At 43.3% G+C, this 16,382-nt stretch overlaps 1 protein-coding gene across 5 annotated transcripts in view; it reads left to right on the top strand.

The window, feature by feature from the left end:
• Positions 1 to 16,382, top strand: part of shank3a (SH3 and multiple ankyrin repeat domains 3a) — a 453,580-nt gene that overhangs the window by 398,805 nt on the left and 38,393 nt on the right. For all 5 annotated transcript variants that reach the window (XR_013962530.1, XM_080737440.1, XM_080737438.1 and 2 more), the window contains exons 17-18: positions 6,361 to 6,436; positions 13,853 to 13,935. Coding sequence is in view for 4 of the 5 variants with exons in the window: in XM_080737440.1 (XP_080593566.1) it covers positions 6,361 to 6,436; positions 13,853 to 13,935 (159 nt within the window). In the remaining variant the exon portion in view is untranslated. The remainder of the gene's footprint in view (positions 1 to 6,360; positions 6,437 to 13,852; positions 13,936 to 16,382) is intronic.

Below are 16,382 nucleotides of genomic sequence, written 5' to 3'. Positions count from 1 at the left end.
TTTGACATTATCGCAATTATTTTGTCATAATCGTCATAATCGTGAATGTTGAAAAATGTCCGAAATAGTGGAAATAGCAGATCTACAAGCTCACAACACGTCGCATCGCGACACGTTGTGAGCTTGTAGATCGGCTATATCAAAGTTATTTTTTAAGTAGTATGTTGTCAAATATGTCAGTAATTTCTTTGTATATTTAGGTTATGTGTCTTATCTACAACTTCAAAGCCTAAAAGCCAAACAGAAATGTAATTATCAACGACAAAAACACAATTAAATCGTTAATCGGCAATTATTTGAGTGACAATTAATCGTCATGTAAAATGGCATATCGTGACAGCCCTAGAGTATTTCTACATTGCAGTATTGAGACTTTTCCACCACTGGATAAAAAACCCACTGTACCTCTTTACTGGTCCCATGATACCCATTCCACTCCCTGGTCACAGTGATAGGATCAGCACTGAGAAATAATATGCTGGTTTTAGACTGTGATCATGTAGTTGTTGTAGTCGGCAGGTCCCTCTTATTCTGGGAATAGGTACAGGAACACAATGTGAAAAAGGTGACAGTGTCCCCATCATGGCCCCCAGACTTTGGAACAGCCTCTCACAAAAACACCAGAGAAGCTGGTCAATTGTAGCTTTTAGAAAGCCTCTCGATAATAATATATTCAGGAGGTTGTGATTTCACAGCTCTCTCTTAATTTTAGTTGACACACTTGTATGTGTGTAATCCCACTACATAATCAGAATTGCACCAAAAAAATAGTGTGTTTGTGTGTGTGTTTGTGTGTGTTTCCATCTGTAACTCCACGTTCAGCAGTTGTTCAATTGTCTAAAAAACATAATACAAAAATCAATAACGCATGTACCTTGCCCAACATCAACTTTATCACCTTCAGATGTGTCTCTACTTCTCATAATCCCAAAATGTTTACAATTTTTTCCCACATTTTGGCCTGTAGGCGGCATATATTGCGCAATCCATAGTTGGGAGCGGAGTGTCATTATCATCACCAACGTCTCAGGTTACAACAGGGAAGGGAGGGGGGGGGGCAGATGCACACACACAGACAGAGAGAGAGAGAGAGAGAGAGAGAGGGGGGGGTACAGTAAAGTACAGTAAGGTAAAGTACAGTACAGTACAGCAAGGTACAGTAGAGTACAGCAAAGTACAGTACAGTAAGGTAAAGTAGATTACAGTAGAGTACAGTACAGTAAGGTACAGTAGAGTATGGATGGATATGGATGGATGGATGGATGGATGGATGGATGGATGGATGGATGTGGATGGATGGATGGATGGATGGATGTGGATGGATGGATGTGGATGGATGGATGTGGATGGATGGATGGATGTGGATGGATGGATGGATGGATGTGGATGTATGGATGTGGATGGATGGATGGATGGATGTGGATGGATGGATGGATGGATGGATGGATGGATGGATGGATGTGGATGGATGGATGGATGGATGTGGATGGATGGATGGATGGATGGATGGATGGATGGATGGATGTGGATGGATGGATGGATGGATGTGGATGGATGGATGGATGGATGGATGGATGGATGTGGATGGATGGATGTGGATGGATGGATGTGGATGGATGGATGTGGATGGATGGATGGATGTGGATGGATGTGGATGGATGGATGTGGATGGATGGATGGATGGATGTGGATGGATGGATGGATGGATGGATGTGGATGGATGGATGGATGCATTGCCATTTACACTATTTAGCATTTTGGAAAAAACTGCATATTTAATGTTGAGCTATCCTAAATTTGTATTGCTTAACTGCCCACTGGACTGTATCCATCTCTGGGTACAGGGGACTTTCGCATAGGAAAGGGGCCAGGCCCCCGCAGGGGGCTTTTTTCTAGTTATGCTTATTAAAGGTTACTTTCTTAGAAATTCACAATATGTTGTTCCACAACATCAACTAGGATATTTGCCTATGATGATGTTTTGGCTGTATTAATAATCCATAACAATATTATGGATCATTAAAATGCAATGCTTGCAGTTTTATGAATGTGTGTTTGTATCTGCACATGTGGTTGTGTGCACATCTGCCGTTTCTTTTTTTGTTTAGTTTTTTGTTTTTTTTTGTTGGGTGCTTATGGGTGGTATCTATTTTTTCAAAAAAGAAAAAAAAATGAAATCATAGAAGCAGAGCTGCTGGTGATAGAAATAGAACAATTAGACATAACAGCCCCTTCTCAATTCGGGGGTTGGACACTACTAAGTGCGGGTTTCAAGTGCGATGACGTCTGACAGAGGCGCGCAGAGTGCTGTCTGATTTTGTAGACCCCTTCAAACCTACCCTTTGAATGTGCACTAGTATTTTCCCCCGTTTCTAAGCATACAGCCGATGGACGCTTCAAGCACTTGTCTAGTCTACAAACAATGTGTCTAATATGCAATTAGCCTCCTTAGATAAGTATTGCTGTGTTTAAGTACTTGGTTCATAGAATAATGAAAAGTAATGAAATAGGCGACCATGTAATACTTTCATACGGCAGAAAGCCTTGTGCCAGATGCTGGAATAGAGCTGATTGATTGACTACTTTGTTAATAGTTTGCAAAAACAAGACACTTGGAATTTTATACAAAAGAATGCTAAAAGGACCCAGATAAGCCATAGCTTATACATAGCTTTGGATGATGATGATGATGATGATGATGATGATGATGATGATGATGATGATGATGATGATGATGATGATGATGATGATGACGACGACGACAAAGCTTATTGAAGCAATTATTGTGCAAATGGAGAACTTTTGTTTTGGCAATGTAAACCAACCGAAACCTCAGCATTTACTCACAGAGAAGAGCATAACATCACTTCTCATCTGATCTGATCTGATCTTATCTTATCTTTAAATGCTTCTGGGCTGTGCAGAATATAGACAAAAGTGGTGATGAATGAGCTGAATGGTATTAGAGCCCCGAGCTGCATGGCTGCAGTTCAGCAGCAGAAATGTGAACTACCAACTCCTCTCCACTGACAGTCAGTCAGATGTCAACAATATTCTTATAACAATGCTTAAATTGATCGAATAAGTAAGAATAAGAATTATATGAATTCAAATGTCAGAATCATCTGTCACCAATCTCTGTTTGAGGGAAAACAATCTATGGCGTAAAGCAGGGGTTTTTGTAAAAACAAATGTATTGTATAAAGTCACTGTCGGGCAAAAACCTAGTATTCAAATGTGTACGTTTTTTTGTAAAGTAAAGACGTTGTGTACTTGTAGATCAGCTATTTTCACTATTTTAAATCATTTATAAAATGAGAAAAATACAAAACGGAACGGTTTTGGACATATAAGGTTTCCCCCCTTACAGCGGCGATCTAATAAATGGTGCTCTCTACGTACCCTTGTGGGAGTCAGTGGTGTTTATAAAGCCTATCCACCAGTGCAGCTGTCTCCCGGTCCCTTTGATGTGGTGCACTTGAACTTGAAGTGGGAGCCTCCTGCTCTTTGGGCAGCAGTGGCACGACTAACTTCTCCGATGTGGTCCAATTGGTGTGATTGATGCCAGCATGCAGGAGGCCTGGATTCTGGGGAGGGAAGGGAAATCTATGCATTTGTAATGAAGGTGAAACAAATCGCCGGTGTCAGGCGGAAAACCTTGTATGTCCAAAACGGTTGCTACTTTATTATTATGTCTACCTCTAAAATGACAAATTAAACATTGGCCAAATTGTCAAATATTAGAGGCAGAAATTGTGAAAATAGAACCGTGGTATGCAAAATGAAGTGCTTCAACTCTTTAGTGCTCGTCGGGGGGGGGGGGTCCCTGTTAAATATGATTATTTGGGGGGTCGCGGCCTGAAAAGATTGAGAACCACTGGCTTAGAGGAAAAACTAAGAACAGTCAGTCTCAGAAAAATTGTGGCCTGTCTGTCTCTCAACTCGCTCACTCTCTCCCTTAATTTTTTTTTTATTATTCTGTGTTCTCTTGTTTTTGAGCGGTGGTTACACCGTCTCCTATACGTGGCCGTGTGTGTATGCGTGTGTGTGTGTGTGCGTGTGTGTGTGCGTGTGTGTCTGTATGTAGCCTGCAGGCCTGCAGTACCTTTTATGACCACACATGTTAAGGGAGGGGCGCTGTTGTTCAGGCCAGGCCAGACCAGGCACACACACACACACACACACGCACACACACACACACACACACACACACACACACACACACACACACACACACAGGGGGGAAGGGGGGGGGGGGGGGGGGGGGGGTAAACCACCGCTCAGTTCACACGGGTGTGATTTTTTAAATTTTTTATCACTTTGTAGTTCTGTTGTTCTCTGTCTCTCTGTGCACGTGTGTGTCTCTCACTGGCAGTCTGGCACATGCATACACATACTGTACTATATACACACTCACTCACACACGGCACACGCACAAACACAACACGCAGAATTGCCCAATTAAGAGTTTCTATGCTCTGAATGGGTCTCGGGGTGTGTAGTCAGCAGATTGCAGTTTAGTGGAGGTGCTGTGTGTATTGGTGGGTGGGGGAGAGGGCATTGATCCCTCTCCACAGTCCCACAGGATAAGTCCTCCCACACAGTGACAGGACACACGCACGCACGCTCACACGCACACACACACACACACACACACACACACACACACACACACACACACACACACACACACACACACACACACACACACACACAACCTGGAACAAATGGAACCTCAAGGTTTTTAGTATTTTTTTTTGCTTTACACTCAGAGTTAAATGAACACAATGATTTTGCAGTGCACAGGTACAAACATGTACACACGCACACATGTGCACACACACACATGCGCAAACATCTGCATGCGCACACACACACACACACGCACGCGCGCGCACACACACACACACACACACACACACACACACACAGCGCACACACACACACACACACACACACACACACACACACACACACACACACACACACACACACACACGCGCGAGCATATTTTGTCCTAACAGAAACACTTCAGTTTGAAGGCTCATTATGGTGTGATTTTGCCATTTTGAAATTTGTATTTGAAAAGGTCTACTGCAGCGCACATCTTTTTTTAAAAGCCACTAACTAAATACAAAAATAAAAACCTGCAGCTTCCATCATATTCAAATGTACTGCTGTGTCTGCTATTCTATCAAAAGAAAAAGAGAGAGAGAGAGGGAGAGAGAGAGCAGAGAGCAGAGAGAGAGAGAGAGCAGAGAGAGAGAGATAGAGCAGAAAAAGCTATCAGTTAGTGTCTATAGTATAATTTCAATGAGTTCATAGACAACAGCACGAACATGGTGCAACAGTGCCACACATTGGCAGACCTAACATTCTTTATATACTGTTGTTTAAGTATGCTAGAACAGCAGATATGATATGGTCATATTATTAATAGAATAACAATCCCCCACTTCATCTTGATTTGAATGTTCTCCTCTAAAGCTGTGGTTTTCAGCTCCATTCATGGATATCCACAGCACTTCTGTTTTCATTGTGTACTCTCAAATCAAATCTTCAGTGTTAATTCAACTGAGCATGTACAATGATGAACCTGTATAGGCTATTTATTTTTGTGGCTGCCTAATTGGGGACTAATTTACACTAAATTGCATTCACTCGTGGATTCTACCGTATAGGTTGAGAACAAGCTGATTACTTGTTTGGGTAGAAAACTAATTGTTAGTCTCTCCGGGGTAAGAGTTGAGAACTAGAGTTACCAGACAGTAATTTGGGTGTGGAGTTGGGACTGGAGTTGAAAACATATTCTTTATTATAACCCATTTAGGCCTAGAATTATTGAATGCTTTAACCAGTGAAAAATAGCAGATATACAAGCTCACAGCGCGGCACCGAGTGCCGCGCTGCGAGCTTGTAGATCTGCTATTTTTGAAAAAGTCGTGGCGAACGTTTGTAACTCAAATCTTCGCTTCTGGGGGGCCCCTGGAACTAAATATTTTGAGGGTCCGTGGCCAAATACATATCATTTTGGGGGTCCTTCACATGAAAAAGTTTGAGAACCACTGACATAGTAGTCTCTCAAGAACAGACTAACTGAGCTCCAGTGAAAAGGACCTTTTCTTTGACGATGGCTCGCCAGATTGCTGACATAGAAACACAGGTTTTTTTTAAAAAATCATGATTTATCAAAAATAGCAGATCTACAAGCTTGCTGTGAGCTTGTATATCTGCTATCTTTCAATAGTTAAAGCATTCAATAATTCTAGGCCTAAATGAAAGTGGTTAAAGATCTTTGATTGACAACGCAGAGGACACACGTGTGCAAGGCTTATATCAGTGTCATCTTTGTTCCCACAGAGACTCGAGAGGACCGCACCAAGAGACTGTTCAGACACTACACTGTGGGATCCTACGACAACTTCACCTCATACAGGTAACAGACACTACACTGTGGGATCCTACGACAACTTCACCTCATACAGGTAACAGACACTACACTGTGGGATCCTACGACAACTTCACCTCATACAGGTAACAGACACTACACTGTGGGATCCTACGACAACTTCACCTCATACAGGTAACAGACACTACACTGTGGGATCCTACGACAACTTCACCTCATACAGGTAACAGACACAGTCAACAGCCAACATACAGACACATCTGTCAAACCAGGGACATGCTGGGCCCCTGAATCAGCCCGGGAAAAAGAGTTGGAGAGGCCCTCATTGCGTGCTATAGAGAGAGATCTCTTTCTATAGCGCTGCTGCTACTCAAAGATTTGCCATTTCAGATCATGACAAGTGACAAGGCAGTGGGCCAATTACTGTACATGAGTTAAATTTCGTCGTTGTCGGGTGGAAACCTTGTATGTCCAAAATTCATAATTTTAAAAATGATTTAAACTAGTGAAAACAGCCGATCTACAAGCACACGGCGTTGTGTGCTTGTAGATCTGCTGTTTTCACTACTTTTGTGCAACGGCCTTGTATGATGAAGCAGGGCTTTGTTTTGCGAAAAAAGGTATACATTTGAAACTTGGAGATACGAGGTTTCTGCCCGACAGTGACCATTAAAGTAAATTTTACTTTGTTGGCCGCCCAGCCCCCAAAATGGAACGAAGGCCGACATTTTATTTTACATTTTTTCCTAATGGCCAGCCTGGACCGGCCGGAAATTAACCGGCCGTTCGGGAGTTGTCCCGCTTTTCCCAATGGCCAGCACGTCCCTGTGTCAAACTGATTTAGCACATACACTTAAACCCTCATACTGTAGTCCAGTATGCAGAGCCTACACAGAATTGAAAGGACACCTTTTTGGATGGTGCCATCTAAAGGTAGAGGTGTGCCAGTGCTGTTACTGACAATGTAAAAAAAATATATATATATTTTAGGATTAACCACTTGAAACCTATCGTTCCTATTCTGGGGTGGGGTGAACATCCGGCGAAAATAGCGATCTACACACTCACAACGCGTTGCGGCGTGTAGTGAGCCAAATCACTTGTTTTGGCAAGAGATTTGGTGTAGAGGGAAATAGATGATCTAGTATAGAGCCCTGGGGGACATAGACTGTATGGTTTAAGTCAGAGGTCTTCAACAGGGGGTCCGCGACCCCTTGGGGGTCCTCAGAGTTACTACAGGGGGTCCTCAGAATCTTTGTGTGATAGAAACTAGCGTTCATATTCTGAGAACTTTAGCCAAAAATAGAGCTGTGAGGCGTTGTGAGCTTGTAGATCGACTATTTTCGGCAAAGAGGTTTGGTGTAGAGGGGAAAAAAGAGCAGACTAAGAGTAAAAGGTCAAGTTTATTAAGTATTGACGGTTCAAGTGGTTAAATAGCTGAAAACACAAATTGACATGAATCCAAAATACACTGATGATTGTGCTATATGGAATCTATGAAAAGGTTGTGGGGGTCCCTGCTTCATCTCTCTCTCTCAACTAAGGGGTCCTTGGCCTGAAAACATTGAAGACCCCTGGTTTAAGTGGATAACGTAGTGGGAGTGTGTGTATGTTTGAGCGTTTGAATGGACATTGTCCACAAATGGGTGTATACAGTCATATGCATGCGTAGGCTACTAATGCATGTGTGGCTGCATGTACAGTACAGTATGTGCTTGTGCTTGTTACAGTAACATGAACTTCCAGGTTATCTTCTCTATAATCTTTTGTTTAACCCATTTGCATCGCTCTCTCACTCTCTATGTTTTCTCTCCCCCCACCACCACCACCACCACCACTCCCCCATCCTCTCACACTGACATTTCGTACATGGAGAGGGTGAGTGCTCCCTCTCCTCTGGTTCAGATTGGAACGCAGGCAGCGGGCGTACCGAAGCAACTTATGGTTTGCGTTGTGATGCAAATTCTCTCTAAATGCCAGCGCGTGTCGGTCTGAAATGCAGAGCCGCTCCGAGCCCTCACATTGTTTCCACCCACTTACCCAGGCTTTTATGAAATGCCAGGTTGATGTATTGGAGACCTTAGTGTGATTAAATGTCACTTCTATAGAATGTTTTATTATATTAAATGTTTGTTTGTTTGTTTTAGTTTTTTTCCCCCTAATTGAGTTATTGCCAATTATATGTAATATAATGCATAACACAAACAGCCCTGGGAAAGTAATTGATGCAATGTTAACATACCAACGGTATATAACACAATGAACACATGTTGAAAAAAATACTGTGTAATGGAGTATGTTAGATGTCCATGTATTGACAGTGGAGGATCCATTGGGAGTGTACAGTAGCTGTTAGGGTCATACAGTATGTACATAAGGTACAAGGGGTTTATGTTAAGTGCTGTTGTTAGTCCTTCTTAGCCCCATTAAAACTAGGAATGCTTCTGTGTCATTTTAGACGTTGGCATTGGCTATTCAAAAATAGCAGATACAGTATACAAGTTCACAGCGTGCCACTTCGGGGGAAGGGGCTCACAGTTTAGGGAGATTTGTATCAGGATGGTACAATTAAATCTGTAACGGGGGGGGGGGGAGGTGGAGGTCACCCACTGTTCCCAAACAGTGGGTCGAGAGAGACCCATGTTTGGGTTGCGGAACAATTTTTATGTGTCACAAGTAAACATCCCCCTTTTTTTCCATTTTTAAAAATCAATCAATTAAAAACAATTCCAACATTTTTGGAAAGTATTTCATGAATCGCTTTTTCTCCCAGTGGGTTTATTTTGGTTGACTAGCTGTTGAGTGGCGTTTATCCCCCTTCAGTTGATTGGATTCAAAGTCCTCTCATGTTAGGGAGGAGGCTCTTGGTTTAACTCTCAAATACCTGGAACACGCCCGAGTCGCGCTAGATTTTAACCACTTTAACCATTATTTTATGCTTTAACTTTAGAAAAATAGCAGATATACAAGCTCGCCGCGCTGCGAGCTTGTAGATCTGCTATTTTTGAAAAATCGTGAAAATGAGTGCAAGTCTTTGAATATCTTTGACCCGATCTTTGACCCGACTTCTAAATCCTTCCTCTAAATCATGCTGTTCTCAAACCTTTTCATGTCAAGGACCCCCAAAACTACAGGTATTTGGCCAAGGACCCCCATCTCAAAATAATGTTGTTCCAGGGACCACCCAGAAGTAAATATTTGAGTTACAAATGTTCGCTTAAGTAGATATATTCAAAGACTTCAAAAATAGCAGATCTACAAGCTCGCAGCGCGGCACTCGGTGCCGCGCTGTGAGCTTGTATATCTGCTATTTTTCAATAGTTAAAGCACTCAATAATCCTAGGCCTAAATGGGTTTTAAGGAATAGAAAGGCACTTCTGCCCGTCCCTCTTTGCCACTTGGCTGCTTTAGAGCAATTCTTTAGTAGCTGGATAACTTGGAAAAAAAAATATATATATGATGTTATCTTTTTATGTTGGGGGGTCTGTTGGCATCTCCGGCTCTGAAAGGAAAGGACTTGGATGGTGTGTGTGATACAGAGCATCTTTTATCTTTAGCTGAAGTTATATTTTGTTCAGTGATGCTGTGGCTTTGTTGATTGAGTTCTGTCTTTTTGTTTGGTTTGGTTGTTTTTGTATTTGACACTGAGCTTTAATAAGGTTATAAATCATACAAAGAGATGAGGACAGGTACAAAACATACTGGAGATTGTTTTATTTGTTTTGTTTGTTTTTTAAACAACATAAAAAAAATCACATAATGACTTAACTATTATGTGATTTTCTATGCAAAAAGTGTCAATGTGTAAAAAAAAAAAGCAATATTTTGCCAACCCTAAATGTTAATCCTGCCTACGCAAGTGCTCTCTCTCTCTCTCTCTCTCTCTCGCTCTCTCTCTCTCTCCTTTTCTCCCCCTCTCCCTCTCTCTTTCTCTTTCTCTCCCTCTCTCCTCTCCCCCTCGCCTCCTCTCCTCCTCTCCCTCTCTCCTCTCTCTCTCTCTCTCTCTTGTGATGCGCTGATCGAGCACTGGTCTAATGTGTCACACCGACACACTCAATCCGTATTGAATCAGTGTCTCCTACTGAGACTGACTTATATTTAACAGCAAAGAGTAAGTAGCTTACAGTAATGTGTGTTGATATTGCTCTAATTAGCATTACCGCATGAAATGAATCGAAAGGTCTTTTAACCTGTAATTAGGGATTATTACTTTGATGCTTCCTGCTGATATGGGTTTAGCTGGCTTCCCTTAACAGCTGTGGTTGGCTCCATGGAGTATATGACATCTGACAGTCATCTGTCCTCTTTAAATACTTCATGATATCGTCACTGTCGATCTCCAAGTTTCAAATTTGTACTTATTTTCAACAAGTAAAGCCCTGCTTCATCGTACAAGGCTGTCGCACAAAAGTAGTGAAAACAGCCGATCTACAAGCACACAACGCCTCGCACCTGTGCTTGTAGATCTGCTATTTTCACTAGTTTGGTTCATGTTTAAAATGATAAATACAAAACGAACGTCTTTGACATACAAGGTTTCCACCCAACAACGACGATATACTGTAGTGTAAGCGTGCGTATCGAAATACAAACGATCAGAAAACAAGGTGGGATTCGTATTGTTTCATTTTCCTGGGCTGATTGCAACGTCTGCAGTCACTAAAAAACTTGTATTTCTACGCATGTCCTCTCATTAACTTCAACATAGGGCTCCAGTTTGCCTCCCAGTGCCTAACATGTTCTGTGTGACCATGTCACCTCTCCATCTTCAAACGCTGTGTCTCAAGTCCTTAAATCAATCCTATTTCCTATATCCTTGCTTGTATGTTAGTCCCTCCCATTGAGGAAATAGAGAAGAGGAGACGTTCCATTGGCCATTTCTGATGACAACATCACAGGTGATAGGCCAACTCCCAGTGGGCGGGACTAACATACAAGGAAATAGGAAACAAGTGAAGGAAATAGGAATTATTTAAAGCTATACTGTGTAAGTTGCTCAACTAGTGGTCAGTAGCGTCCGCGTCTTTCGGCCGTTTTTCGCCGCGGACGGGGCCTCACACCCCCGCGTCTGCCTCCACCTCGCCGAGATCTATCTTTAGAGGGGTCCCTGGTTCCTGTGCGTTCAGGCATTCCGGAGAAACGGAGTGTTTCACCCGAGTATAGATAGAGACACACGGGCGCCTACAAATATGGCCGCCCTATTGTGATAGCTAGCGACCCCACTTCAAGATGCGCTGTGATTGGCCGGCAGTGTATAACCCTCGCTGTGATTGGCCGGTAGTGTATGATGACGTAATTTTTCCGCGAAAACCGGACCCCGGTCAGGATCATAGAAAACATATAAAGAGAAGGCTTCAGAAGCTGAAAATAACGGAGTGGGTGTTCTAAAACTTTAGCGATTTAAGAGTTAGGACAATTTTAAGATTTGTTTTATAAAAAAAAGTTACATGGTATAACTTTAAGGACTTGAGACGTACAACTTAGGAAGTTAAATTGTGTTCACCTGGTGTCATTTCAGCTGTCTACCATCTAGCGTTTAGTGGCGGGATGGGAAACTACTGTACCTTATAGGATAGAGAACATCCAGCACTGTGTGTCCCGCAGGATCATGATTGCAGACCTCTATTCTTAGAATATACAGTAACTACAGAATCCTGTTGTCCAAGGGCTCAGACTGTAACTGGGCAGGAGTCTCCTGAGTCTCTTGTGCAGAATGTCCCATTTCACAAGTTCAAAATCTTTTGAAAATAGCCCATGCTGCTATTTTCAAATGGCCGAAATATACATAGCGCTGGGAGGAATGTGATTTGACGTTCAAAAAGTAGGCGGACCATAACTCACTGAAGACATTAATATGCAAAGTAGGCGGGCTGACGATCGACGTTGAGTGTCACAGCTTTTCGGTAGCAGAGCTCCCATAGACTGCAACAGGGCAGCGGCTATGGAAACAATGTGTGTTCATAGGAGATGAGTCGTCGGCCGCGGCTTGTGAGTGGCTGAACTGGAGGTAGGCAAGCGCAACACGCTGGCTCCGCTGTGCGGCAAGGACAAAGGGGGAGCCACGCGAACCAGCGCAGTGAACAGTGGCTTGTGGGGAGTAGTTGAAGTTATAGTTGAAGTAGTTGAAATTGATTGACACAGGCACCTGTCAATCATTCTGACCTCATGAATTATTAAGTAGAGTAAACGTACATCATCACGCATGACGTTTTTGTTTAGTGGCTGTACTTAGGGCTGTAATTGTCTTGTTATAATACACAAACACAGGAATTTGTCACTTTTTACGCATCTAGTGTTAGGTATGGCCATATTATCACTACTACTTTACACCACTGCAGCACTATATCTCCATCATATAGCTGAATGGTTAGGGAGCCCGCCTGGGGAACCAGAGCCCCTGGTTGTCCCAGGTTCGATTCCAGGCCAGGGTAGCAATGTCGATGTGTGTCCCTGAGCAAGTTTCTTAACCCCTAATTGCTCACACGCTCCTTGTGGGCAGCGAATCAGCTGGGTTGGGCTGAAAATACAGATTTTCCCTTGCGGGAGGAAGTAGGTATCTATTACATAGGACCACAATCCTGCTTCACATGGATCACCTTTTGATGGACAACAGGGAGTCCAGCTCTCCCTAGTTTTCCTGCTCCTTGTTTATTTCACAGAGCAGGCAGCGTGGTCTCATTATCCTGCATGCCATGCAAAAAGGCTGTGCATTAACTCAGCTGCTGCTGCTGCTCTCTGATCAGATGAAAACAGGGGATTTTCTCCGCCACCATCACCAGCTATAATTGCTATTGCCCCACCTTTCTCTGCAGCTCTCCTGTGTAGGAGAGGCGGCCCCTCCACACCTATATGCACCCTCTTCTCAATGAGGGATTAGTCAGAAGATTGATTCACTCTTACGTTGTTTTTATCCAGGCAGATATCCTTTGCCATTATGAGAGGATTCACACATATCCATCTCTCTCTCTCTCTCTCTCTCTCTCTCTCTCTCTCTCTCTCTCTCTCTCTCTCTCTCTCTCTCTCTCTCAAAATATTGTGCAACCCCTGGCGAATCCTGAGCTATGTTAGGCTGCTATGCTTTTAACTTGATAGGGTCATTAGAAATAGTGTGTGTGTGTGTGTGTGTGTGTGTGTGTGTGTGTGTGTGTGTGTGTGTGTGTGTGTGTGTGTGTGTGTGTGTGTGTGTGTGTGTGTGTGTGTGTGTGTGTGTGTGTGTGTGTGTGTGTGTGTGTGTGCGTGCGTGCGTGCGTGCGTGCGTGCGTGCGTGCGTGCGTGCATCTGTCTCTAGTGGGTCCATCCATAATTTGTAAGTCTATCTGTTTGAGGATGGTGCTGGACTCATGCCTGCTATCTCTCTCTCTCTCTCTCTCTCTCTCTCTCTCTCTCTCTCTCTCTCTCTCTCTCTCTCTATGTCTCTCTCTCTCTCTGCTCTCTCCTTCACAGTGATTACATCATTGAGGAGAAGGATGCTGTTTTACAAAAGAAAGAGAACGAGGGCTTTGGGTTCGTCCTGCGGGGAGCCAAAGGTAGGATACACATTTCACACAGCACACGCACATCACATACAGCAGGGGTCTTCAACAGGGGGTCCGGGAACCCTAGGGGGTCCTCAGAGTTACTACAGGGGGTCCTCCAAATCTTTGTGTGATAGAAACCTTTTTCTCCTTTTTTATATGAACCACTTGAACCCTATAGTGTCCGTATTCTGAGAACTTTAGCCAAAAATAGCAGATCTACAAGCTCACAACGCCTCGCGCTGCGAGGCGTTGTGAGCTTGTAGATCGGCTATTTTCGGCAAAGAGGTTTGGTGTAGAGGGGAAAAAAAGAGCACACTAAGTACAAAGTGAAAGGTCAAGTATTGACGGTTCAAGTGGTTGAATATCTGAAAACACAATCCAGTCAAACGGTTAAATTATAATCTATGAACAGGTTGTGGGGGTCCCTGCTTCATCTCTCTTTCAACTAAGGGGTCCTTGGCCTGAAAACGTTGAAGACCACTGACATACAGTACACAACGTGTGCATACATAAAGACAGGCCTACCTGCTCACAAACCCCATGGCCCAGAGCACTCAGCAGCGCTCCAGAGCTGGCATCAAAGACGTGTGATATTGAACATGTGTTGGCGCGTCACGCTGCATGTGAACTGTGTGACTGGTGTCAGAGGCTGCCTGTCGAGCTGACACGCGCTGCACGCTTGTCTCTCTCTGTTGTCTATGCGTGAGTCAAAAATACCTCGCTCAAATGCCCTCAGTGTGTGTGTGTGTGTGCGTGTGCGTGCGTGTGCGTGTGTGCGTGTGTGTGTGCGTGTGTGTGCGTGTGTGCGTGTGTGCGTGTGTGTGTGTGTGTGTGTGTGTGTGTGTGTGTGTGTGTGCGCGTGCAGTGGTGTAAAGTAAGTACATTTACTCAAGTACTTAAAGTACACTCTTGAGTTATTTGTACTTTACTTGACTATTTACTATTTCCAATACTTTTACTTCTACTCCACTACATCTCGGATCCAAATATTGTACTTTCACTCCACTACATTTATTTGGAAACTTTAGTTACTAGTTACTTTGCAGATATAAATGATAATATTATAAAACATGCATAAACCACTTTAGCTCTATGTTATACCTTGGCTATTGGAATATAGCCGAGCCTTTAGATCTGCTATTTTCAAACTTTTTGTACTTTTACTTTTGGTACTTTAAGTACTTATTGATGCCAATACTTTTATACCTTTACTCAAGTACATGTATTTCTATATTGCAGTATTGATACTTATTATTAGTATTGATTGATACAATCAGTATTAGTATAGTATTATGGATACAATTGAGTACTTTTTCCACCACTGCACACTCTGCACGCTTGTCTCTCTCTGTTGTCTGTGCGTGAGTCAAAAATACCTCGCTCACACACACTCAGATGCCCTCTGTGTGTGTGTGTGTGTGTGTGTGTGTGTGTGTGTGTGTGTGTGTGTGTGTGTGTGTGTGTGTGTGTGTGTGTGTGTGTGTGTGTGTGTGTGTGTGTGTGTGTCTAGCCCCTGTGGTGGCGTCATCCTTGGCTGTGCTGTCAGTGAGCTGTCCCATCTGTTCGCCACACATGGTGTTTAGGAGAGACGCGCTCACTCACTCACTCACTCACATGCTTTGTTTCTCCCCTATTTCAATCGCTATCCCTTCATATGTGCGTTCCACCGCGCTCTGTCAGTTTCATGATGTACAATAGTCTAATAGTTTTTCTCTGTCTTTTTCATTAGTGTCTTTAGTTGTAGCTGTAACTAATGTTCACTCCATGGCTTTTACACTCCCATTTTAATGTCGTTCTACTTTTGTTTTGGGGGAGGGGAGGGGGGAGTCCGGCTCCCATGCCAGCTCCCTGACTGGGCAGGTTACCATGGCAACCCCTCACAGGCAGCTTGCCCGGGATTCTGACTGCACTTTACCACTCCATCACTCACAGCAGGACCCTGGCTCTGACTGTACTGCCACACACACACACAGTGACAACGCACAAACCTGAAACTAACACCTCCATATACTGTACTTACATAGCAGTGTGTGTCCTCTGCACACACACACACACACATACAGTACACTCATTTACACACCGGAATGCACAAACGCACACACACAATTCAATTCAAAGGAGCTTTATGGGCATGAGAAAACATACAAAAAAAAGGGGAACAAATATACAGTTGGAGGAGGTACATATAAATATATTATATACACATACATATAAAGCTTTTTGAGACAAATAACTGCAATGTTTTGTTGGGACAAATAGAAGCACACACACACACACACACACACACACACACACACACACACACACACACACATACACACACACACACACACACACACACACACACACACACACACACACACACACACACACACACACACACACACACACACACACACATACACACACACACACACACACACACACACACACACACACAAAGCTGTGAGTGCATT

The sequence above is a fragment of the Nannobrachium achirus genome (assembly GCF_963921795.1).
Source record: "Nannobrachium achirus genome assembly, chromosome: 11".
In the NCBI taxonomy this organism is placed as follows: Eukaryota; Metazoa; Chordata; class Actinopteri; order Myctophiformes; family Myctophidae; genus Nannobrachium; species Nannobrachium achirus.
This window is presented reverse-complemented; position numbering and strand designations above follow the sequence as displayed.